This window comes from Sciurus vulgaris (assembly GCF_902686455.1).
Source record: "Sciurus vulgaris genome assembly, chromosome: 13".
In the NCBI taxonomy this organism is placed as follows: domain Eukaryota; kingdom Metazoa; phylum Chordata; class Mammalia; order Rodentia; family Sciuridae; genus Sciurus; species Sciurus vulgaris.
Window position 1 is genome coordinate 74,066,677 of NC_136474.1, and position 27,528 is coordinate 74,094,204.

The window sequence follows — 27,528 nt, forward strand, 5'->3', positions numbered from 1 at the left end:
TTAGCTTAAGGCAACTTTATTAAATTTCTTTGTAATCATATTATCTAAGGCATAAGTGATGCATATTTGGCAAGGACACCATTTTTCTTAAGGCCTTTTTTAATCGGACTTTAGTTCAGGAATACATCGTATCAGACTGATGTAAATTTGTGAGAACTTGCTAATGGCATGGGCTATTATTCATGATGAATGCATTTTTGCCTCACCAAGTCATGATCAAACTCAATCACTGTTTCTGGGGTATGGCTTGGCCAGCTCTGGAGGATACTTGTTTTACTGTGGCCCAGCCAAGTAATGCATGTGGAGCAGAGGTGGGCTCCTCGCTCTCCTTAGGCTGTGCTCTGAATGATGAGTGCAATGCCTTGGCCACCTCCAATGCAGGCTGATCCAACGGCGTATTTTCCACCTCGACGCCTGAGAAAGAAAGCACTGGCTGAAATCTACTCTCAGGAATTAATTCAACCAATTAATGAAATGGAATGGATATTAGTCACATTTGCATTACTAATCAGTTCATTTTCTCAATCTTCAAATTCAACTAATAGTTACAATAGAGGAAAGAATTTGGAAAACTGAATATTTTTATTCAAAAATAAACAAGCTGGGCATGGTGGCACATGCTTATAACCCCAGCAACTCAGGAGGCTAAAGCAGGAGGATTATAAGTGCAAGGACAACCTCAGCAAGTTAGTGAGGCCCTATCTCAAAAACAAAAAATAGAAAGGACTGGGGATGTAGTTCAGTGGTAAAGAACCATTAGGGTCAATTTCTGGTACTAAAAATTAAAAACTAAAACTAAAAAAAAAAAAAAAAAAAACATAAAAAAAGTAACAGAAGAGGGAGATAATCTAGGAGGAGGATGGATTTAGGGCTAGAGGACCTAAAACAGACATAACAAGCTTAGGTGTGCCATAGGAAAGGAGTGAAAACAGGAGGTAATTTAGATAAATGGAGGAAGTTGAGAAAGAAGTAAGGACTATTCAGCCCCTTTAACTTAGGTGGTTTGAGATTCTTATGTACTTCAAAATAAATGTAATTAATGAAGTTTGTCCACTTGAAAGAGCAGATAATTTAGAAAGAGTTCAAGTCCCTTTCATTAAAACTAGACTCTTAAATACCATCTGTTCTTATTCCTCAGTTCTGATATGGTGATCTTGAGAAAATTATTCAAGAATTATTTTTTACATGTAAATCATTCAACTCAGTGAATTATTAAGTGAAATGAGTCCTATTTACTCTAGTCTAACAGGGAGTTGGAGTGATTTTTTCAGATTCACATGTTCAGTTTCACTTGCAATTTTCCTATTAATAGTGCAAAATGGCCCCCAAATGCACAGGGCCAAAAGGAGGAGATTTTGTATCAAAACTGGAGAGTATTGAATCCACAAATAGTTTCCCATGGAGGCCTGGACATGGTAAAGGGGAAAACTTAGATCAGACCCTAACTGTCAGTTTGCTTAGGGGTTCCTTATCTAGCTCAGTACTTAACTCAATAATTGTTTATTTTTTAAAGTAAGTGGATAATGATACATAATGGGGGTGGGGGGATGGGGGGAGAGAAGAATGGAGGAACTTTAGATTATGTAGAGGGAAATGAGAGGGGAGGGGGCAGGGATATGAAAGATGACAGAATGAGACAGACATCATCACCCTGTGCACATGTATGATTACATGAATGGTATCAATCTACATCGTGTACAGCCATAGAAATGAAATGATGTACCCCATGTGTGTACAATGAATCAAAATGCAGTCTGTAAAAATAAAAAATAATTTAAAAAAAAAAAGGAATTTTGTTTTATTACTGCAACAGGCAGTAAAATGCTATAAGGACCAGAGCCTTAACATCTGCTCACCAGCACCAGGGAAGGACCAGATGTGCACTGCACCCTCAGTGAACAAGCTGAGTGGCTGCATGGTGCACAAAACAAACATGAGGAGAGTTCAGATTCCCAAATGCAGAGCCACCAACAGTCAACTGACCCCTCTGGAAGGCCAGGTGTTGGGTATTGCCCCAATAGCTTATTCCTGCTCAAAGTCAGTGCAGGGGATATGAGAAAGAAGAAAGAAAAATGTTGGATTGTTATGAGGAAACCTAAATTCATGCATTTCTACTAAAAACAGTATATCCAAAAAGCAGCAATTTCTAGCAAGTACCTTAATTCATGTACCAGGTGTGCAGTAATTCTTGATCCAGATCCTCCCAATGGGTGACCCAAAGCAATGGCTCCTCCATTCACATTAGTCTTACTTGGGTCAAGATTCAAACTCTTCTCAACAGCCAAGTACTGGGGAGCAAAAGCTTCATTCACCTTAGAAAAAATTTAACACTGATAAAAATCCTTATTCACAAACTGATTTTTTAGCAAAAGTCCAGTCATATTGAAGCTAACTCTGTTATTTCTTCCTCTTTAAATTATCCCACAATGTTAATGTGAATTTATCCTCATTCTGTGTAAAGATATTGGGTTTTTAGAGAGATAGAGAAGACAGTATTCATTAACGTCAGTCAAAATGACCATGTTCAAGGTCATCCAGAAGTATGTTCTTTTATAAGATGTAAGGCTTAAAGATGTAAGGCTCAAAAATGGGTATATTTACTAAACAATACTTTAAATTCCATGCGTCCCTTAGAGGAAAGAAATTCTCAGTAATTCTAGAAGGGGACATACACTAGAGGCAGTGAGATGCTGTAGAAAGCTCATATGTTTTATAGCTAGATCGATGGTTCAAGTCTTGGCTACATCATTTATTAGTGTATGACCTTGTGTATGTTCTTTACATGTTCTTTAAACTCACATTTTCTCAACAGCAAAATTCAACTATAGTATTATGCCAAGAGTCACTGTCAAGGCTAAACGAAATTAAGAATATAGTAGGTAGTTAGTGGATTACCTGACACATAGCAAGTACTCAGTGGGTGGCTCTGCTATTATTCTCCAGTACTAAGAGACAATCCTTCTAAAAAGAAAGTGACAGAGAACCAAGAATACACTTTCCCAGTCTGAGTCACAGCAGGAATGGTTTCTATGTTGAAACGTGGCAGAACTGAAAGGAATCCCATGGTTCCACACTCACCGAGACTGGCTATGAGAACTGCCTTGTTTCATTCACCGTATTATATTTTTATGACTTTAGAGCAGGAATTTTAGAAAGAAAACTGATTCTGAGAAAGATAACTTTTACAGAGCTGCAATCAAATTTTAGTCTTTTTCTTTTTCCTACTTCTGTGTTCTCCACAATGGTGCCTTGTTTGTCCTTAGAACAAGCATTTTAATATATGTGTGTGTTTATATATATATATATATATAAAACATATACGTATATTATGTATTCATCCTGAAGGAGATACCAAAAGATCTAGAATTCATTGTGAAAGTGGGCTTCTGAAGCCAGGGAAAACTATGTCAAGAGTTATGTCCTTGAGTGTCTATATATCTATAAATGATTATGAAGAGCTTTGTAGAGTTGCTATATTTTGATGGTTTAAAAAGCATGAAGTCTAAAGTTAGAAACGTAGTGGTACATATTTGCTGATACAAATATGATAATTAAGCAGCCCTTAAGACTCTGAACTGTAATCTATTAAGAACAGAAGCAGAGTTTAAGGGTAAACCATTTATTTTTCTAAAACTACAGTTTCCTGGGTGAGATATTGCTACAGAGGAAATCATACATGTGCCTATCCCTTTTCAGTATCTGTTATACTAGTTATTTCCCAATGCCAAGCAAAATAAGCTAAATTATCTGATATTTTCAAATACTCCCCAAATGTGGAATGTATATAATCCATCATTAAGTACTTTTCTTCTCTGTCTCTTCTTTTACTTATGCTAAAAGCTTAGGACATCTTTGTTCTAAAATTAACATTAAAAAAGTCATGCTTGGGGCTGGGAATGGTGCAGCTCAGTGGCAGAGCATGGGCTTAGCATGTGTCCATCCCCAGCATCCCACACACAAAAAATCATTCTACCAACAAATTAAAATTGCTATTGACAAAAAATTGATAGGCACATCCCAGATCAAGCCACGACTATGGTATAAAAGTCTGAGAAGAACCTCAATTTGGGAGGAAGAGCAAGAAACTTCTAGATTGAGTACTAAATGGTGCTTTTCTATTAGGCCAATTCTTTTGCCTATATATTTTGGCTTTATTATTTAAAATAGGGTAAAGGTTACTATTCTCTCCCATCTTCTGCAATTTTCAATCACCGGGCACACTGAAAGTCTAAAAGATGACAGGGTTCTATAAAGTCCTAAGAAGTTTCCAGGAATTTACACTTTGAAGAAGATATCAAGCTGTTCAAATCATTCAAATATAAGCAAAGCATTTAATCAGGAGGGCAAAGTACCAGCCAAGGCACGTAATGAAGGCAATGCTTGCTTAGAAGTAACCCATCTGAAAAGATTACTAGGACCAAAACAAAAGAGCTATAAAACTAAAGCCAAGTATACTATAAAAGTAGGTGGCTTATTTAAAAAACAGAATGCTTACCTCTATCAAATCCATGTCCTTAAGATCCAGTCCTGTTTTCTTCAGTGCTCCATTAATAGCAGGGACAGGGCCTATACAGGAATAAGTTATATAGAAATAAGTGTCATCTTATTTATTTCTCAGACTTCTCCTTTATAAAACAAGGAAGAAATAATGTGACAATTTTTAGCAACTACAAATCTTGCTACCCTGCCAGCACACATTAACTGATGTGACAGTAAAGAAGCAGAAGTTGGAACCAAGGTGAAAAGGTGTCTGACTATGCAGTCAGGTTGCAGATGACAGACATACATGAAAAATTCTACCATAAACAGTTTTAGGATTCCAAACAGCCAAAGAAGTCATATGTGGGATTTACAGTCAGTTATAGATGATGCTTGATCTCAAATGGGCAGGCAAAACGAATGTTCTCCTGGGATCATAAACCATGTGTATTCATGGTAAGGAAGTGAGCATGGCTACATTCTGAATTTTCAGGCCCACATGGGTAAAAGGCAAGAAATAGCAGCAGGATTTTCACAGGGTTACAGCAGACAGGGATCTTCAGGCACTTCAGGGAGAGGTATATGAAGTAAAGAAATGTTTATAACTCTAAAAGAAGGCACACAATTTAAGGAAATGATCCCTGACTCAAGAAACAGAAATCCTCCCTGATTTTTGAAATACAATTTAGCTCCCAGATTTCTGAGGATCACCAATGACAGTTTAATCAGTCATAATTTTTAGGTAAATCATTATTTTTTTCTAAAAGTTAAAAAGTCTGACTAGAGACTTTATCCTTGGAGTGTAAAACTGTCATATATGTCTAACAAGAAAAAAATATAGTATGCTTCATTGAATTCAATTGTCAAACATTTTGTAATGAGTTTTGCAAATATATGTAAGGTAAAATGGAAAATGAATCTTTAAAAGAAAACAGTGCAATCTAAATATAATGCTAACTTACTTTGTTGTCCAGTTTAAACACTCTTTGGACAAGTCAGTTTATTAAGTAGGACCATCTAGTTAATGTTTTCAATTTAAAGCAGCAGTTCTGAGTGGCTACTGATTTAATATGGAATCTAATTTCAGATTCTCTTTGTATGTCCAATGCATGAAAATGAATGGGTAGTAAATAGAAGAGCATCAGTTATCCAGCATGGTCAGGGGACTGTTAGTCAGTTCTACATTATTATAACAAAAAACCTGAGATCATTAAATAAAGAGAAAAGGGATGAAGTACCCTTCAGTGGCAAAAGATACAGAGAATGAAAGTTGACATTGCTAAGACATTGTCTGCACTTCCATGTCTTTAAAAACATCAGTAAGTCTCACTCAATATGCCCCTGCTAACTCAGAATCATTAGCAGGTGGCCACAGTCTGACCTTTCCCACACCACTCTGGGAAAAATATTCTTCCTAGACCACTCTGTTTATTCACTGGGACTCAGGAAGATCTGGTTTTCTTACAAAGTAAACCATATTTCTAATCCTGCCTCCGGTCACTCACGGCTGCAAGCTTTAATTAAAATATGCTTTTTGCATAGGTTGTTAACCTTTGTCTTTTAAAGCACTGAAATTCTTACTACAAATGAAGCCCAATACAGATAAAGCTAGAAATTTTTGGGCTATTTCAGCCCAAAGAGGTTCAAAGTTCTACCCATTGACCTCTATCACTGCCCCTCCAAAGAGTTCCAGGGATTAGTGTCTATAACTGTGCACTTCCTCAGACCCATTACTGTTCTCTTCAAATCCCCTTTTCCTGGGTCTGCAGCTGTTTTGCAGGGCTAAGGATTACCCCATTCGGTACCTGCCCAGCTGAGGAACTGGATTATCGAATTAGCCCCGACTAGATGCTCAGAAATCTGCTGATTCAGCTGGGGTGCTTCATCTAGTTGCCTTGTTAATCCCACACTACAAGTGACAGATGAGCTTCTAGGTGAAGAAGGCATCTGACATTGTAAGACATGGCATGTATTGCTCTGCTCAAGCTCTGAGGAAAAAAGAAAATCCTTTTGCATTCACTATACTTTAGAGCAAACATCCTGGCCTGAGAATAGAAGGAAGAAAAACATTTTCTTTGCTCATCTTCCTTTGCTAATGCTTATCTATAAGAATCCATGAAATGAGGTTAGACTGAAAAACTGTAAAATAATTACTTGTCTAAATAAAATAAATTTGGAGGACCATCAGTTCATGTAGGTACTCAGAAAAACAAACAAAAAACCAAAAAAACCTCTGTGTTCCTGGGCTCCACTCCAGACCTACTGAACAGAATCTTTGGGAATGGGGTTGTTGGTGGACTTTGATGATCACCCAGGGTGGGAAATGTTGCTCTAGATCCTGAAATGCTAAGCAGCATACCAATACACAGATGTTTCATTTTTCAAGCTACCTTCTATTTCTAAGAAAAAGCTGTGTTTTGCTGATAATGGGTAGCTGAATACTAATAAACTTTTAAGACTATAACAGAAAAAAATCTGACTTTTAGCTGATGTTTAAATATCTTGTCATGCTTGCTGACATAAATTTGAGAGGCAAGTGGTGAAAAATGGCAAGCTATGAACATGCCAATTTTCTTTTCTAGGAATTCATAGAGAATGAATGCCTTTCAGTCTTTTCTGAAAGGCATGGTGGTAAATATAGTTGGGTATTGACTTAATCTCAAATTGGCATAGGTGGTATTATCTCAGCAGGAACCGTAGGTCTATATTGAAAGCCTCTGAGATGGAAGGTCAGCAATATCTTATCCTCTTTCCATCTTGGGACCCACCTCAAAAACCAAGCAAGTCCAAAAAGTCCTAATATGTAGGAAAATCTTTGGTCCTACAGAGAATCTGAAATCCATACCCTAGGGTAGGCCTTTCCTTGGGGTGTGAGATCATAGGTGGGATAAATCAAAACCTCAGAGCACCAATTCCATTTTTGCAAGTGAGCCACCTAATTGACTTTGTTTCTCCAAAGAAAGATGACAGAAATGATTAAAATTCACAGCATCTGCAGTACCTAGGCATGCAATGGAAAGCTCTTTTACTTCTAATGCAAAATTTTTAAGTCAAGATTATATATGTTTGTAATGAGTTTCAAATTTCCTTTAGCTAGTACACTGTCAATCTAGATAACTACTTATAAGTCTTCACTTTGCTGATAAGTCAGGGGAGAATTTCTTTGACTTCTTGAGATGATGTGTTTAATTCACAATGAAAAGAGCACTTTAATTAGAGAGACCTAGATTGACATCCTGGCCTCATCACTTACTGATTTGGAACCTTACAACCTCCCTAAGCCTCAATTTTCTTATTCACAAAGTCTCATTGTTTGGAGCTGGGAGTTGGGAAGACTGAGTGAGAGCCCTTAGTGACTGTGTAGAACACCCAGGTGTGGTGACATCTCCTCTGAGCGGCCTTCTCTAGTCCATTCCATGATTTTTTCCCATCTCATATTTATTTTATCCTGTCAGGACCATATAATTCTCCTCTGTTACTTTGTGTGTGTCAATTTTAGTTATCTCAAATAGATAATAAGTTACAATTGCTGCCCACAGGGAGTCTGCACTGTCTTGGTTTTCCTACTGTGTCTAGGACAGTTCTTCATAAAGATGATTTGTTTAAAAACTAATCACCAATCACCCAGTCTGCATGAGGGGCCTAGGCATGGCTACCTTTTCAGGACTCTTTAAAAAAAAAAAAAAAAAAAAATTTAAATTTTATTTGTTCTAATAAATTGTATATGACAGTAGAATGCTTTTATACATTTTGACAGATCATACATAAATAGAGTGCAATCTCTCATTTTTCTGATTGTACATATTGCAGGATCACATTGGTCATGCAGTCACACATGTACATGAGGTAATAATGTCTGTTTCACTGTACTATTCTTCCGTCCCCCATACCCCTTCCCCTCCCTTCACTCCCCTCTACCTAATATAAAGTAACTCTATTCTTCCCTAGCCACCCCCTTATTGTGAATAGTTTCTGCATATCAGAAAAAACATTCTGCCTTTGGTTTTGGGGTTTGGACTATTTCACTTAGCATGATATTCTCTAACTCCATCCATTTACCAGCAAATGTCAGAATTTCATCCTTATTTAAACCTGAGTAATATTCCATTGTGTGTGTGTGTGTGTGTGTGTGTATATATATACCTTATTTTCTTTATCCATTCATTGTTGAAGGGCATCTAGGTTGGTTCCATAGTTTAGTTATTGTGAACTGAGCTGCTATAAACATTGATATGACTGTGTCACTGTAGTATGCTGATTTTAAGTCCTTTGGGTATAAACCTAGGAGCGGGCTAATTGGGTCACATGGTGGTTCCATTCCAAGTTTTCTGAGGAATCTCTATACTGCTTTCCATAATGGTTTCACCAATTTGCATTCCCACCAGCAATGTATGAGTGTACCTTTTCCCCCACATCCTTGCCAACATTTATTGTTGCTTGTATTCTTGAAGAACTCAAAAACCTTAACACCAAAAAAACAAATAATCCAATCTACAAATGGGCTAAGGAACTGAATAGACACTTCACAGAAGATATACAACTGATAAACATATGAAAAAATGTTCAACATCTCTAGCAATTAGAGAAATGCAAATCAAAACTACTCTAAGACTTCATCTCACTCCAATCAGAATGAAATTATTAAGAATACAAGCAAATATTGGTGAGGATGCGGGGCAAAAGGTACTTTCAGGACTCTTGTGTGGCAAAGAAGACCTAGCTCCAGAAATATAAAAGAACCAGTTTGTTTTACTATCGACTTACCAATACCCATGATAGAGGGATCACATCCAGATACAAAGTAGCCCACAATTCTTGCCAGTGGTGTGAGGTTATGTTTTTTAACAGCATCTTCACTAGCTATGATAACAGCTCCAGCACCATCAGATACTCCCTTGAAAACAAAAACAGTAGATTAACTAACTGGTAAAAGAATCAAGTTAATCAAGGTTTAAACTAATGGTGCAGAATTATCAATGGATTAGAATTAGGAACGGGGTTGTACATAGCAAGCGGTGGCTTAACTTGGGGCACAAGTACCATGGTGGTACTCTGGTGTATTATGGCAATTGTTTTAGGCACAGAATATAACACTAAGTGACAATAGGAAAGAATATCAAGGAAAAGTTATATTTTGTGTTGAACCGAGAAAACACAAATTAACAGATTTTGAACACTATCAGTTTTTTTTTTTTTTTGGGGGGGGGGGTGCTGGGGATCAAACCCAGGACCTTGTGCTTGCAAGGCAAGCACTCTACCGACTGAGCTATCTCCCCAGCCCCAAGACTATCAGTTTAAGGCTAGCATGAAAGTTTCTAAAAGACACTTCACGACCATTTTGCAAGGGACATATCAAAAGAGTTCAAGCTTATGGGTGTGTGGTGACACCAACCGATGCATTCCCCGCAGTGACGGTGCCTTCTTTCTTGAACACTGGAGGAAGTTTTTGTAACTGCTCCAGGGTCGTTTGGGGCCGGGCATGCTCATCCACTTGCATTGTCTGTTTTCCTTTCTTTGTCTTCACCTCAATTGGTGCCATTTCCTCATTAAAGTAGCCAGCATCATTAGCTGAAAGAGCAGAAAGACTATCATAAGAATGAAAACCAAAACAAGAGGAGAAACAAGAAATCAAACATCTTCAATTTAATTTCTGGCCTACCCTTTGCTCATAATACACTTTAATACAATCCTTTACTACTTACACAACTTGCTTTCCCTGTTGGAGGATTCGACATACTGTCCTGCATCTATGCTGATGCATTTTGCACCTTCTTACAATTATTATTTTCATTTTTTTAAACTGACTTTCTTTTTTAATGAGGTACTGCTAAACTGTTAGCAGCATTTGTCAGTTATCTATGGGTGTTAATAGCTCTAAATGGATTTAACTTCTTTGGGTGAGATAAGAAGTAACTGAAAAGTTACTAAGTTGTCTATGCCACCAAGTAACCTATGACTGAAATTTAACAGTGAGACAACCTGAAGAAATCATAGGAGCTATCACAGGTACAATTATATATAAGACATCTTATCTACTTTGCACCTCCACTGACTACAGTAATCTATAGTTGCAGAAATAGGGTCAATCAGGAATACTTCCACTTTAATTTTGATATCATTTTATAGTTGGCAAAATACTTCCCTTATCGGCCCTTACTTGGTTTCACAATAACTTTATGAAATATATAGGAAAGGTAGATATAATTATCTCTGTTTTACAGATGTGAAGTGAATAAATGACTTGACAGACATCAGATAACTTGTCCAGAACTAGACTAACTTGGCAGAACTAGAAATATAACTGATAGTGCCTGACCTCTAGACAAATACTCCTCTACTAGAAATGTATAACTAAAAAACATACATGAGCTTGCTGGCCTAAGCTCTATTTCGCTTATCCTTCTGAAATGCTAAGATGAACCTTACCCCCACTACTTCAACTATTAACCACTCCTAAAGAAGAGTGTCTGCTTCTGGGTGGGGATATAGCTCAGTCGGTAGAGTGCTTGCCTTGCAAGCACAAGGCTGGGTTCAATCCCCAGCACCACAAAAAAAAAAAAAAAAAAAAAAAAAAAAGGGTCTGCTTCCTTATTACATTTTAATTTAAAAAATCTTTTTCAGAAGAGTAACAGATTCCTTCAAACTGCCATATTGATAAGCCAGCTGCAGTTGTGTTCATTTTGGACTGGATCAACAGCAGTGTGTTTCAAAAGGGCACTATAGCTACAGTCTTGGGTTCATCAAGTCTCTGAGTCAGGTGCAATGATTCCCAATTAGGAATAGAAGGAGCATAGAAAGTCATCCAGTGGTTCTTTATATCGCCCCTTCCTCTTGTGATTGCGATATGACTCACGGGAAAGAACATTCTCTCAGTCCTAGCTGCCACAGTGAGCAATTGCGTCTGAAGATGGGTACAATATGCCTCAGCATGGACAAACAGGACCCGTTAGGACAAAATTCACATGTCCAGATAGGGCCAAGGAATAGTACCACCTTTTAAGTAATATGAATGTATTTCAAAAAAGAACTTTCCTAGTTAATTTTGCAATAGAATATCTGATCATCTAAAATCAAAGGAATAATGAAAAAATATGAGTTTTCAAAGGTATGAATTTTAAGCTAAAATGGTTGTTTTATCTTAAGGAATGAAAATCTTTTCTATAGATACTGATGTTACTCAGTTTTTCTGACCAGCTTTCCACCTCTGCTGTGACTGAAGGGCATATTTGTCACATTCTTCTCTGCTTATTTTATGTTTTGCAGCAAGATTCTCTGCAGTAATTCCCATAGGGAGTTGAACATGTTGATCTGTTAATCCTGCCCACAGAGAATCTTCCATCTGTAAAAAGACATTGATAAAAAGATTTGTTAAAGCATTATCTTTTGAAAATAATGTTAAAATCTTTAAATAATCAACAACTTTAATAAACTTTAATAAAAAAGTAAAATTGGACTTTCCAATAAATATTTGCTATTACCATTCATATTTGTGTCTGTGATATTTTTAATCCAATATTTAAAAAATAATGCTAAAAAATGCAACATCTAACAATAAAATGCACACATTCATTCTCTCTCACAGACATTCATTCTGTTTCTAAGTGTGGAGCTTGAAAAAGAGCCCACGGTACTAAGTGTGCAAGGTAAGGAACAGGACGTTGCCCTACAATTGAAAATTAAATTCTCATGGTTAAAATCTGTAAGAAACTTGACACTGAGTCCTTATTTAACACTGGACTGTAGCCACCTCTGTACACCAGTCATGAGCACTAAAGGAATGCCTGTGCTCCTATTTCAGGCCATGCATTCAGTGACAGGTACAGGTGTCTATCAGTAACTGCTAGTCTGAAGAGAGCCTGGGAGAGGAGGCCTTGAGTATCAGAAAGGATTTTTAATTATTATCCAAGTAGTATTATCTGGTAAGTTGTCCCACTTGCTGCCTTGCCACCTTTGAGTTGCTGATGTATCTTTACAAAGGATTTCTCAAGTTTGTTATCTTAAATTCTGCTAAAACACACATATTTCTAAGTGTTATTCCTTTAAGCTTCTAAAAGGGTCAGGTGAGAAACCAGGCGAACAGTGTAAGTCAATCATTACTACTAGAAAATGCTAAAAATATGTACTTGGCTCTTTCATATAGGAACAATAGTGATCATTCTTTTTCAGTATGATCATTTTTATGTTACAGTTCTCAATGATAGAAGGATCAATTTTTGTTTGGCCAACTTGGGATAGTGTAATTTGTATGCAAAGACAATGTGATGAAGAAGAAATTTATTCAGTGGTGATTGTTTCAGAAACATAACTTCCGTAAGTACAGATTTAATTACTCTGATTACTAATCACTTAGTACAGATGAATTTACCATTTGCCTATCTTTTTAATACACTTCTTCCACCTCTCCCATGCCTAGGGCTATACGTTAAGTCTAATTCTATGTGGATTCAAAGGTCAAACTAACAACCAAACTGTGGTTGTGGAATAGTTTGCAAATTTTGAGTCATTCATATCTTGCCAATACCTTACCCCCGAAAAAAAAAAATGAACACATCTTGCCAATACTTGATTTAAAAAAATGAATTTCTAAATAGTATTTTCCCTAAAAGTTGTAAAAATTACTCATAATTTTAAAAAAAATTAAATTTTAAAATAAACACATATTTACTCAAATTATTTACTTTAAATAATTTTAAATAATTTTAATGTTTTCAACCTTGACATCTGTTCCAAACTTGGTTCCAAACCGAATGTTTCTGACACAGTAGGGAGCCTGGCTCATGCTTTCAGTTCCTCCACACAAGACAACTTCCGCATCTTTAACACAGATTTCCTGTTTAAGAGCAGAGAACAATAATAAAAAGTTCTTTTATTGTACTCAAAGTATGTATTCAGAAGTATAAAGATTTTATAGGGCTGGGGTTGTGGCTCAGTGGTGGAGCACTTGCCTAGCATGTGTGAGGCACTGGGTTCCATCCTCAGCACCACATAAAAATAAATAAATAAATAAAGGTGTTGTGTCCATCTACAACTAAAAAAAAAATTATTTAAAAAAGATTTTAGGGCTGGGGATATAGCTCAGTCGGTAGAGTGCTTGCCTTGCAAGCACAAGGCCCTGGGTTCAATCCCCAGCACCGCAAAAAAAAAAATAAAATAAAAAAATAAAAAAGATTTTATAAATTAATTGTAATTCTAATCAATAGTTGTGTCCTAGCTTATAGTGTCTCAAAAGCAAATACTTTGAAATAATCGTAAAGCAAATGTTAAAGTATCTATTCCCAAGATAAAGGAAGAAAAACTAATGGACTTCAATAGTTATGCCTGAGTAACACATCCCACCTGCATTTTGGCTAGGAAGAGTAATTCCTGATACAAATCTTGAAAACCTGCAGAGATGTTAATATCTGGCATAAATGTATGATAAAGGACAAACCCATTAAAAAGGCAAAAGAAAAATTTACTCTACTAATGGATGAATCTGAAAGATCGGAGTTATAAGAATTAGGTCAATCTAGGGAATCCATGAAAAGGAATTCATTTCATTCTTTCAACTCTTTCCATGTCTGCATTTCTCAGGAAACAATAAGCCTCTAAGAATGTGATGCTTAAAATTAAGAAAATTAGGAGTGCTATTTAAGTTATGTTACTATAGAAACTAATGTGAAAATAATTTATTCATTACAATATCTCTATGTCTCTTATTCTGTAACTAAAAGATTTTCCACCAATGGTATTATTCGGTTCCTTTGTAATAACATACATTTTCTGGGATATTTTAAATTCTTTAACTCTCCCTCTTGCCTTATAGTCTTTATTCAGTATTTCAAAATGCCTCATAGGTAACTTTTTCAAACTTGAATTCAAATTCTGCCCCTATGACTTAGTAACCTTAATGCTTATAATAATCAGTTTCCTTGCATGATAAAATGGGAATAATAATAGTTCTTGCTTCAAGGATGGCCATGAAGATTAAATGAGAAAGTGAATGTAAATCTCTCTGAGTGCCTGCCACACAGCAACCACACAATAAAAATGATAGTCATAATTAGCTTTTTTAAGAAAAAATTGTGGCAAAGTATACATAAAATTTACCATTTTAACCATTTGCGGGTGCAGTTCAGTGATGTTAAATACATTTGTACTGCATTGCAACCATTACTGCCATATTTCCAGAACTGTTTTCATCTCTGAAAATTGAAACTCCATACTCATTAAACATTAACCTCTCCTTTGGGCCTTCAGCCCCTGGGAACCATCATTCTACCTTTGTCTTTATGAATCTGACTACCCTAGGTGCCTCACGTAAGTGGAATCATAAAGGTTTTGTGATTCTGTGACTGATTTATTCCACTTGAGGGTTCTACTTTGATCATTCTTAGAAATTAATGTGTTTGAAAAACTATTTTCTTCTTGTGAATATTTTCCCAGGAAATGTCAAATATTGACCTCTCTTAACAGGCTCTATAAGATAAAAAAGCTAAAGTATTCTACTGAAGTGGAGCATTTCTTCTAATAATTACCAGCATATATTCAGGGAATTAAATAAAATATTGCCATACCTGACATCCATTCACAATGGACTGGAAGCCAGAGCCACAGAGTCTATTGATAGTAAGAGCTGGGACCTCTTTTGGGACTCCCACTCGAAGACCAACATGTCTCGCCAGGTATGCAGCATCTGAAGAACTCTAGACCAGAAAGAAAAAGAATTTCCTCTATAAATCCAGGCCTTAAAAACAAACACAACAGACTTGGAAATGTTGGCAACCTACCAAAAATGATGAACTATAGGATAGGACATAAGGCATAGAGATATAGCATATTTCATATAATATGTGTATGATTTGAATAAATACTATAATTTGGTCAATTGTGTTTTTTTCCATTTTTATAGTGGTAAAATATATGTAAAATTGGCCATCTTCACCATTTTTAAGCAAGCAGTTCAGTGGTATTAAAAACATTTGGAATGCTATGCTATCACTATCAGTTGGTTTTTAAACACGCTGAGGATGTTTGCTACTTAAAGAAATTCTTGTATTAAGTCCTCAATATAAGAGGAAAATTTTGACAGTGAGAGTTGCTTAAAAAAATGGAATAGAGGCCCAGGGTTGTACAGTTCTGTGGTGAAGTGCTTGCCTAGCATGCACAAAGCCCTGGGTTTGGTCCCCAGAATCATAAAAACAAAACGAAGAAAAGAAAAATGAAATAGGCTTTCTGAAACAATAGAGGAAGTATCCAGAAAAAGGTTCTCAACCTTGCTACTGGCTGTAATAACCCCAGGAGCTTTACTAACATACTTGTGCTGAAGCCTCTGACCAAACCAGAGAGGCTAGAGGGGATATTCTTTTGCCAAGGTTTGTCTGTTTTGTAATTATATCTCTTATAATACCAGATTGGTAGTGTCCAGATTGGTAAAAATAGGTGCTTTAGAAAATACAAGCCCTAATTTGAGATAATAAAAAGAATATCAGGCTATGAGTTAGGAGAAACAGACTGGAATCCATACTCTACCATTCCCTGGCAGTGTGAACTGTGGTTTATCTAACACTCAAATTCCACGTTTGTGCAGAATCATGTGCGAATGGTTAGGTAAGAACAGAATACATTACTACTTTATCATCAAGAACTTTAAACACCTCTCAAAATAGTATGGACATAAATAGGCAAGTTCAAAATATAGTAGATCCTCACTATTTAAAGATTCCATATTTGAAAATTCACCAAATCGTTAAAATTTGTAAAATAACCCCAAATGAGTGCTTGCAGCATGTTTGTAGTTAAACTTGTGCAGAGTGGTAAAAAATTTTGAGTTGTAGATACACACCTTTCCAGTTGAGGTTGAACCCAGTGATATTCTCTGCCTTCTTGTTTTAGCTTTCACACTCTAAACATATGTTCTTCCTGTAGTCTACTTAATGTCATGTTGTTTGCATTTTTGTGATTTTTGTTGGTGAATTCGTGTTTAAAATGGCTGTCAAGCACAATGCTGAAGTGCTGTCTAGTATTTCTGAAGCTCAAGAAGGCAGTGAAGTGCCTCATGGAAAACATGTATATTATAAAACCTACACTAAGGCATGAGTTGTGCTGTTGGTTATGAGTTTAATGTTAATCAATAAATAATATAAATTAAATGAGGTGTCTTGAAACAGAAACATACATAAAACAAAGTCACGTATTGAGTGGTTAATGAAAATGTGACCAGAGGCTTGCAGGAACGTGACCTGTATTTCCTCTGGGAGCAAAGATTTAGTAGAACTAAGCTCCTGATCTAGGCCCCAGCAAATCAGACCAAACCAGAATGGGGTCACTTGTGCTGAACTTTTGAATAGGCCAGGTTTTCCAAAACAGGAGATTCTAGTCGACCTGAGTCAATGTAATAAGAATATCCCCTCTATTTTAACCCTAGAAGGAAAGTAACATTGAAATAATATCTTTTTGTTTTGCTTTTGTTTTCTTCAGTCCTTTTCTGCTTATAAAGCCAACCTCTTATGCTTAGCTCATTGAAACACTCATTCATTTTAAAGAATAAGGTGTTGTGCAATTCTTGAGTTGAAAACAGAAGTAAATTAGATCTTTAAATCTGTTGTAATTTTGTTTTTTGGACAGCATTTGCTAATTCAGTGTTAATGGTGTCTGCATAACATAACTATTGTGAATAACAAAAAAATCAACTGTACTATGATGCACAGCCACATGGCAACAAATTAGATAACTTAAACGAAAGGGACAAATTCCTGGAGACATAAACTACAGAAATTGACTCAAGAAGAAACAGGCAATCTGAGTAATCAATAAACTATCCCAAAGATATTCCAGAATGGCTTCACCAAAGAATTCTATCAAACATTTAAAGAAGAATTAATACCAATTATTGACAAATCTTCCTAGAAATAGAAGACTGGATATCTTTCCAATTCATTGTATGAGGTCAATTATCCTGATACCAAAACTAGAGAAAGGTATCACAAGAAAACTACTGATCAATGTCTTTTATGAATGTGGAAATAAAAATCCTTAACAAAATACTAGTAAACTGAATTCAGCAATGAATTAAAAAAACTATACATCATAACCAATTTGGGCATATTCCAGGAACACAGATTGGCTCAACATCTGAAAATAATTAATGTATCAATCATATTAACAGAACAAAAAAATGTAACTTGTATGATCATCTCAGTCAATATGAAGAAAAAAAAAATTTGACAAAATCCAATATCTTCACCAAACTAGGATCAGAAGGGAATTTTCTTTTTTTGAGTGTTTTTTTGGGGGAATTTTCTTAACTTGAGAAAGGTCATATATAAAAACCCCACAGCTATTATGATATTTACTCTGACAACATACTGTATGCTATTCCCTGAGATCAGGAATAAGACAAAGATAAGTCACTTCCTGTCATTTATATTCAACCCTGGAGATTCTAACAAGGACAATTAGATAATAAAAAAGAATTCAGATTGCATTTCATTGCTTCCTAAGAAAAAAGCAAAACTCATTTATCTAAATGACATCTAGTAGTAATATTCAATTCTATTAGAAAAATAGCTTTGTGGTACTTGTCAAATGTTATTTGATACCTATTCTTCTCTCTTCTATCTACAAAGGCCTACCCCCAAATACTTGTCCATTAAACACTTAATACCCTTACCAGGAAACTATCTCAGCCTGTCAGGAAATTTAGTGCAAAAAAGTCTGCCTTTAGGAACAGAGGCATGAATATGATGAAACTGATACTACTTATAATGACTTTGTTGTAAAGTTTGAAAGAAAGTGTGCTGGAGGAAAACAGAAGGATTTTAGAAGGAATATATTTCTTTTGAAATAAATTCTAGGAAAAACAAAAACCAAAAGTATTCTATTTCTATTTGATCTGTTTGAATGCCTTCTTAGATCCGAAGTAAAAGTTCCAAAAAACAAAACAAAACAACATAACAAAAAACAGTGGAAAAAAGCACTAATATCAAGTATTCTTCATGAAAATATTTTAGGATCAAGAGAAATAACTGAAAAAGATAAAATGTCACTGTTTTTTTGGGATGCGAAGATACACAATGGCAGGGTGGAGAGAATGAGTTCAAATTCAAGGCTTAGTGCCTTGCCTTTGTGTCTGCTTTCCTTTTGCTACAATCATATCACTAGCATCTTTTTAAAAATATGCCTTATCATTTCTGTCAGATTATAACTTCCTTTCAATCAATTTTCCTTCTGATCCAATTAGGTGCTCCCATAGCACCTAAAATAGCCTCTTACTAAGCATCCAATATTTATATGCTTTGAATGAATATACAACTTTTAATAATCTGCATATGGATGATCTACTTTGTATACCATATATTGCAAGAGAGAGGGTAAGGGAATTTCTTATTTCTCACAACAAACACTGACCAGGTTCCTATAATGTATAAGAATTATGGGAGGTGTGTTGTACTGCTTGGATCAGCAACTCTCTTGCTATAGTTTGGATACAGAATGTCTCCACAAAACCCCATGTTTATTAAAGGCTTGGTCCCCAGCCAATGGTACTTTATGAGATGCTGGAACCTTGGGGAGGTACGGGTCAGTGAGAGAAGTCACATCACTGGAGGCATCGCTCAAGAGGATATTGGGACCCTGGCCTCTTTCTGTTTCTCTTTTTGGCTGGCTGGCGTGAACAGACTTTCTCCCCACTAAGCAGTAAGGCCAAGTGACCATTGGCTGAAACCTCCAAAACTGTGAGCCAACTAAACTCTTCCTCCTTTTTAATTATCTTGGGCATTTTGTCACAATAGCAGAAATCTAACTAATTAACCTTCTTGGGTAATACAGAGAAAAAACTAGTTACTTTCACATAAGTCAGTCTGCTTTTAAAGAAGCACTGAAATGCAACCAAGTCAGATAGATACGTAGTTTCCAGAATACATGCTGCTTTGAATTATGTATACTACCACTTCTGGAGTCAAAGGATTACTCAGATTAAAAATTTCAAGTACTTTCAAGGATTATGAACTTGTTTATCATGATGTCATACTGAAATTATTTTAGGACATGATCAAAGAAAGTGAATGAAGTGAATACTTCTCCTGCCTACTAACCTGCATGACATTGCCTACAATGACACTGTCAACAGTTTCAGGTGAGACTTTGCCAGCAGACAGGGCAGCCTTGGCAGCAAACTCAGTCAAGTCTGTAGCAGTGAAATCTTTCAGAAGACCTCCATAAGCTCCAAAGGGTGTTCGCTTAGCAGCAACGATAAACACACCTAATGCAATGAGAAGAGATTTGTAAACAACCACAGATTAGTGTCCTTAACATGTGTTAAATAATCTTACTGTGAATACTTATGCTATAGAACAATATTCAATTAAGTAATCAATGATTTGGATTTGAGATGCTCCCCTAAAGCTCCTGTGTTAATGCAGCAATGTTCAGAGGTGAAGTGATTGGACTGTAACAGCTGTAACCCAATCAGGCTATCCTAGTTTGAATGGATTCACTGGGTGGTAACTGTGCAGGTTGGGGCACAGAGGAGCGGGGGTCACTGGGGATGTGCCCTGGAAAGGTTGCTCTCCCCTGTGGTTGCTTTTTTCTTCCTTCTCTCTGCTTCTTGGCTGCCTTGAGGTGAGCAACTTTCCTCCACTGTGCCCTTCAGCCATGATGTAATTCTCCACCTTGCTCCTAGAGCAATGAAGTCAGCCATCTATGAACTGAGACCTCTAAAACTGTGAGCCCCAAATGAACTTCTTTTCAAGTTGTTCTTGGGTATTTTGATCACAATGATGTAGAGCTAACTAAAACAATAATAGAAAGTCTTTCTCTTGCAGTTATACACAGAATGAGTTATACCCATGAGAAGGGTCTTAATGAGTCATCAATTTGATCAATACCTACATGCAGGTAGGTACCTAGAACTGCCCTGCATGCTACAATGTAAATTCATTCCACTTAAGACAACATTCTGGTCCTCAGGTGCTTTATAATGCTAGAAGCATTTGCTGAAAACTGAAACGCTTCCTCCAACTGCTGGAGTATATTGCCTAAGTCGGATAAAACAATCTCCAAAATGGAAGGTACCTTGAGGTTGTCAGAGGCCAACTGCTCACTCGTCCTATAAGAACTTCCTCTAGAAAATTCTGACAAGAGGCTCTAACTTCTACTAGAAACTTCAGGAGGAAGGCATACTCTACTATGTGAAGCTGCATGTCCAGAAAAGGACAACAGAACTAACTAATGATCTGTCCCCATGCTGAGTTGACTTGGTTTACCAAGTCTTCCCCCAATTCTAGTTCTATTACACTTCAAGGCAGATAGAATTTATGATACTTTGAAGTGCATATGCCCATGCTTCTGGAGTCACAGGTGACTCCAATTATACTTTTCAATCACCTTGAACTATAATCTTTTGCTACTGTCTTAGCCTTTGGGATAAGGTGGGCAAAACAAGTCACCTTTTACCTGTGTGTTTGCTGCTACTAAGCAACACTCTTTGGAGCTTATGGAGCTACTAAGGTCATTTTATCACTTTCACACATATCTACCCTTCCCAACAATTCCACAAGGTAAATGTTATAGCTAACATGCTGAGGTACTAGCTGAGTGACAGATTTCATACTATGTGCTTTGCAGGTACTAACTTGATTCTCCCTAAAACAACATGACTTCACATTTCCATATCTTATCAAGAAAACTATGAGACTTTTAATAGTGGGTTTGTGCTAAGATACTGATTTATACCCAGGCTATTCAAGTGTCATACCACTGTTTGTATCTACATCAGTCCTCTGGCTTGTTCACGATCTCCTTCCATGGAACAAACTAAGCCTAGCTTAAAAAAATGTCTTTCCTCATCCTGACTGAGAAATTTACTTTATAAGGAATGTGAAGAATAACATGTCTAACCACAATCTAAGACATATCTACTCAGATCTTTAGATAAAATTTTTAGGTATTCATAAGCGGTCATAAGTATTAGTTTGGTGCATTAGAAGTGTATTGTTCTGGCAGCTGGTTATTCTGTGCCACTATGGCTCCCTGAATCTTTGCAGATGTCTTCTAATCCTCCTTCCTCCATAGTCTGCCTATTTTTCCATTGGTATTTTCTTCCTTTTGTGTTACCCTTTGGATGCCTTCTTCCTAATTTCAATAGTTCTGTTTCTGGTTGTGATCTAATATGCTCCCATTTGACCAACTCTCCCACAGATAACAATGAAAGCCTCCAGGCAATATAAAAGAACAATTACCTGAAATTCTCAGAAATGAATACAACTAGGCAGATATGGAGAAAAGTGGACAGGAAAAAGTATAGCATGAAAGTCCAATTTTATTTATAGAAATAACTGGAAGGCTAGTAGTTCAGGCTGCATGGAATAACTAGAGCTCAGGAACTCAGTCACACTGACTTGAAAAACTGGAGGACAAAGTTCATGGCAACCACAGCTGCTGGAAAATGACAGAGAATCTGGGAGAGAAGCATCACAGAGGAGGAGTTCTAATTTCATATAAATGTTGCCCCAGTATCCAGATGAGACCTTAACTATGCACATGCAGGTTAAAAACACTGAGTTGCTGCCTGCTAAAGAGCTTCCTGCAAAAAATAAATAGCCAACCAATCAATAAGTGAATATTTTTCAAAGGAACAAAAATCCAATCTCCGTAATGTTTTACCTGCTTCATTTGTAATATAATTAAAAATGAATCCATATATGAAGGAAATGTGGCTTTCAATAAAAAAGGACAATTAACAGAGACCAACTCACAGAAGATCCAGATGGTGGAACTAGCAGAAAAGGATTTTAAAACAAATATTATAACTACACTTAAGTATGTAAAGAAAAATGTAACTCATAATGAAATACAGGACATTTCAGCAAAGATAAAGAAATTATGGAAAAAAATTCTAAAACTTGAAATACCTAAAATTTAAAATCCACTGAATGAGTTTAATGGAATAGAAATGAAAAAAGCAAGATTCAATGACTTTGAAAATTGATAAATAGAAATGATCTAATCTGAAGAGCAGGGAAAAAAAGAACAATTGGAAAATAAAACAAAAGAACACATGGAAGAACCACATTGACAAAGAAGTAAAGGCAATTCAGTGGAGAAACAGTCTTTCTAAAAAATGGTGCTAGAAAACTGGACATCTACATTTTAATATATGAATCCAGACAGACTTTATATTCTTTCACAAAAATTAAAAATGAATCACAGACTTAAATACAAAATACAATACTATAACTCCTAGAAAATAATATAGTGTAAAAAATCTATGTGACTTTGGATTTAATAACTTTTTAGATATAATACCCAAAGCACAATCCATGAAAGGAAATTTGTTAAGTTGGATTTAATTAAAATTAAAAATGTCTGCTTTAAAAAAAATACTGTTAAGAAAATAAAAAGACAAGTCACAGACTGGGTGAAAATATTTACGAAAACTTATCTGGCAAAGGACTAGTATCCACAATCTATAAAGAGCTCCTAAAGTTCAACAGTAACAAACCAAACTCAATTTAAAAATGGGCAAAGGATCTGAACAGGTTATCTCATCAAAGAAGATTGCAGATGGCAAACAGCCATATGAAAACATGCTCAACATCATTTTATTAGGAAATTGCCCAATTAAAACATGAAGATACAATATACAACTATTAGGATGGCTAAAATCCAAAACACTGACATCATCAAATACTGGTGAGACTGTGGGGCAACAGAAATCCGTTCACTCCTGGTGGAAACAAAAGAATACAGCCACTTTAGAAGACATTTTGGTAATTTTTTACAAAATTAAACATACTCTAACCATATGATTCAGCAATTGTATTTCTTTGTACTTACCCAGAAAACCTACACACAAATGCTTGTTAATAATTGCCAAAACTTGTAAGTAACTAAGATGTCCTTCAGTAGATGAATAAACTGTGGTACACATGATGGAATACTATGCAGTGATAAAAAGAAATGAGGAATCAAACCACAAAAAAAGAAGGAATCTTAAATACATATTGCTAAGAGATGGATGTCAATCTGGAAAGGTCACAGAGTGTATGATCTTACTATATAATATCTGGAAAAGACAAAAGCTATGGAGACAATAAAAAGATGTGTTTGCCAGGGGTTCAGAGGCACGGATGAATAGGTAAACCATATAGGATTTTTAAGGCTGTGAAATTACTTTGCATGATGCTGTAAAGTTGATACGTATCATTTATATATCTGTCAAAAATACATAAAAATGTATAACACAGAGAGGAAACCCTAATATAAATTGTAAACTTTTATTGGTAAAGATGTGTCAGTATTAGTTCAGCAATTGTAACAATTGTACCACATTAATGACAGGTGCTATTAATGGGGAAGAATCTATGATGGTGTGAGGGACACAAGGATATGCTCTGTACTTTTTGCTCAGGTTTTCTATAAACTTAAAATTGCTTTAGAAAGTTTGTTAATTTTAAAAAAATCAGAAAAAAAATGGGTAGATATTTAAGGACTGACAGAAGTTATGATGTCATAGGAGGAAGAGTGAATAGGTACAAAAATATGTGAAGGAATAATAAGTGAAAATGTGATAAAAGACATGAATATGTAGATGTAAGCTTAGTAAGCCTCAAACAGAGTAAATAGGCCACACACATCACCTCCCCTCCCACTCTGGCACGTTATTGTTATACTTCTAAAATTCAAGGATAACAAAACTCTTAAAAGCATTCAGAAAAAGACATTTGCATATAGGAAAATGATCTGAATGATCAGAGATAATTTCTCAGAAACAACAGAGGTTAATTCCATGTTTCTCTGCAAAGTTCCTTTCACAGGATTCTCTCTCATACTTCATAATCTAAGAAAGTATTTGTGATGAGCTGTGCTAGCAGCAAAAGAGGTGATACTACAAAAGAAAAAGTGTGGGCGGAAAATATAACAAGAACTTTATTTTTACCATAACACTGCTCCTTACTTGATGCTCCCAGGCTATAAGGTTAGCTCGAGTGAGGCCTTAACTGAATACAATTATTTGGAAAAGGGAAAATCAATAAAAATATCATTTCCTTTTAAATCTATTTATTATAAACCTTTAAATAAAAATTTCAAAGATAATTTTAGATGTTCAGATACAAAGACAATTTAAAAATTTTCTTCCTTCTTATTTCATAAGGCATTTTAAAACTATGTCAATATTTATTTGACCTGATGGCAAATTTGTATGGTTATCAAAAGATTTAAACATAACAATCTTTAATACCAAACTAAAATTTTGTTGATGTTTACTTTTAAAGGCTCTGAAAATTCAGATACTAAAGATTTTAAAAACTTAAAGACAGTGAAGAGACATTAGAGAGTAGTGGGTCAACAACTCCAAAAAAGGGCCTGTCAAGGTGTGCTGCTAATCTGACAGCACCAGAAAAGCACCAGGAGCAAAACCTGCCATCTTTCCATGGACACTGTAAGAAAATATTTACTCATTCCATTAGAGCAACCAGAGACTATGTGGTCATTAAAAGGTTTAAACATCACAATCTTTAATGCCAAACTAAAATCTTTTTTGTTTACTTTCAAAAGCTCTGAAAATTCAGATACTAAAGATTTCTAAACTTAAAGACAGTGAAGAGACATTAGAGAGTAGTGAGTCAAAATCTCCAATAAAGGGCCTGTCACGGTGTGCTGATTTGATAGCACAGGAAAAGCACCAGGAGCAGAGCAAGAACTCTGCCAAGCTTTCCATGAACATCGTAAGTAAATATTCATTTCATTGAACTCACTTTATTACTCATTTCACAGACCACAACTATGGCAAATTAAGGAAAACTGCTGTGGCATCCATTCCTGTTTCAGGAGTATAGTAATTTAATAGCCCTGCCTGCTTGCCTTGAGGGGCGACATGAACTACCCAACAAAGCTTATGAGCAGTTGGACTAGTATTTGTTGGGTGAAAACCTTCCGTCAAATGCTGGATGGGTGCTAATAAAAATTGGGGGGAGGAGGGGTTGGTTCTTCTTGTTCACTAAAATCAAATCAGTTAATGATAGTCTTTACCAACATTAATGATGCTCCCATTCAAACATATCCTTTTTCTTACAAATCAGGCATGTGCTCTTCTTACCACTAGTCCTGCAAGTATTTGGTATGCAACTTAAAAGCCTTGTCTTTGACGTGTTCTATCCTGTAACAGTCACTACAGGGAAGTTCAAGGTGTGTTCTAATTACAGCCAATAACTACCTGTGTTATTGCAGATAAGTCAATTTGCCCTTTGGGACATTAGTGTCCTTCTCCATAAAATTTAAAAAGTGGGAAAAAATATGACCAATAGGTCTAACACTATATAGAAAACTATCACAAATTTTATAAACTTCATATTTTCCCAATACAGGTTTTGAAGTACAATTTTTTTTTAAAATCCGGTTCACTGTTTTCATCAAATTTTCAAAGGGGTCTGTACTATAAGAAAAGGGTAATAAAAACTGATAAAATAGTAAAATGAGAAACCAATAAAAATATTACTTCCTTTTTAAAAGGAAAGCACATTTATTACAGGGCAGCTTTTAAATGAATTGGGTTTTCTGAGTAAGTCTAAAACGACCTGTAGCTTTATTAAATAAATGTAGTTTAAGTTCTGAGTTGAGAGGGGCACTGGCATTTCCACTCAAGAGTTTCACAGGCATAAAAAACGTCTTTGCCTAAAACTGAATTCACAATTTCCTTTCCAAATTGATTCTCCCCCATTTTCCTAACTCCACAAGTGGTATCATCATAAGTTCCTCAAGCAGATACCTTTAGTCATTCTTGACACTGTCTTCTCATTTACTGGCCAGAGCCAGACTATCACCACTTTCTACCAAATAATCCCTTTGCCTTTCCCCAATTCCATGGCCCACTACAAAGTCATCACTACTTGTGCCTGAACCTCTGCAATAGATCCTTAAGTGACCCCCTTATTGTAACAGAAGCAGCCTTACAGTTGTGGGGAAACTGGGGGCAGAGTAGAAATCAGACGCTATCACTTCTTGCTTCAAATACTGTATTGCCTCCCACTGAATTCACAAAACCACACCTTTCTTCACAGATCTCACAGGTCCCTGGACCAACAAAATGCCTGGTTCTTAGATCCTGTCAAGGCTTTTCCTGTTCTCCATCCGTCTTTTACCTAAATGTTCTTCAACCCACACCCTTTAAAATTCCACAGACTGTGATCGCTTGTTACTATAAAGGATTTTACATGATTTTTTTTTAAAAAAAAGGTTATGGACTGGATGCCTGCACTTTCCTATAGTCACTCAAACTAAAAGGAACGGAAAAGGGACTAGGGCAGGTCTTCACAAAGACCACCAACAAGCACTTTGGGTTATCAGGCCGCTGGAGTGGAAATTCCCTGGCAACTCCTAGGGAACGTCGATTCCCCATCCACGCGCGACCAGGACCGGGCAGCAGGGTGCCTACGGCACCCGCTCTACTCCAGACCGCCTGGGGCTCAGGCCACCGCCTCGTTCTTCCCAAGAGTTGAGCTCCAACCTGTAAGTCACTCCCCGCGAAGGAGTGACCTCCAAAATCTGGAATAAGTCAACCTTGGCCTCCACTCAGTCCAGTGGAAACTGCACCGAAACCGTTGTCGCCGGTGCCTTACACGCGCTTTCTCGTTTAGCAATCTCAAGTCCCCACGCAGCAGAAGACTCGAGGAACTGCACCCGACGACCCCTGACTGTCCACTGGGCCCGGAAGCGAGGCCCGCCTGGTGGGCGGCAGATCCCGAGGGGCGAGGACAGGAGGGGTCCGCGCTCACCTCGGAGCAGGGCCATGGCTGCACGTCGGTCCCGGCGGCGGAAGGTTCTAGCGGCCGCCAGCCCAGGGATGGAGCGCCCTGCCCGCCAGGCCCCGCCCCCGACCTTTCGCCCACTTCCCGCCGGCTCCGCGCCCCCAGGCCCGCCCTCGCCCGCTACGCTTATCTGGTCGCCAGCGCCCGGCGGCCCTCCCGTGGGAACCAAAGGTGCCGCCGTCTCCCCGGGCCAGAAGGCGCGTGCCTGGGGGCGGGCATTTTCCTCGCATTCTTGTTTTACAGGCTTTCCTACTGTGTTTCC

The 27,528-nt window shown here is 36.8% G+C and overlaps 1 protein-coding gene across 1 annotated transcript; it reads right to left on the minus strand.

The window, feature by feature from the left end:
* Nucleotides 1-27,528, minus strand: ACAA2 (acetyl-CoA acyltransferase 2). The gene is made up of 10 exons (XM_079109003.1): nucleotides 27,234-27,528; nucleotides 19,554-19,720; nucleotides 15,036-15,164; nucleotides 13,193-13,309; nucleotides 11,671-11,818; nucleotides 9,872-10,047; nucleotides 9,244-9,373; nucleotides 4,496-4,566; nucleotides 2,158-2,312; nucleotides 1-414 (listed from the first exon to the last, which is right to left on the minus strand). Exons 1-10 carry the CDS (start codon nucleotides 27,247-27,249, stop codon nucleotides 330-332), a joined length of 1,194 nt encoding a protein of 397 aa, XP_078965129.1. The 5' UTR covers nucleotides 27,250-27,528; the 3' UTR covers nucleotides 1-329.

Excerpts from the sequence above, each read along its gene's own strand:
- ACAA2 (XM_079109003.1), bottom strand. Across the intron at positions 4,567-9,243 it reads TCCCTCTATCATGGGTATTG|GCCCTGTCCCTGCTATTAAT; the intron begins GTAAGTCGATAG and ends ATTCCTGTATAG. Across the intron at positions 2,313-4,495 it reads AGGACATGGATTTGATAGAG|GTGAATGAAGCTTTTGCTCC; the intron begins GTAAGCATTCTG and ends ATTTTTTCTAAG.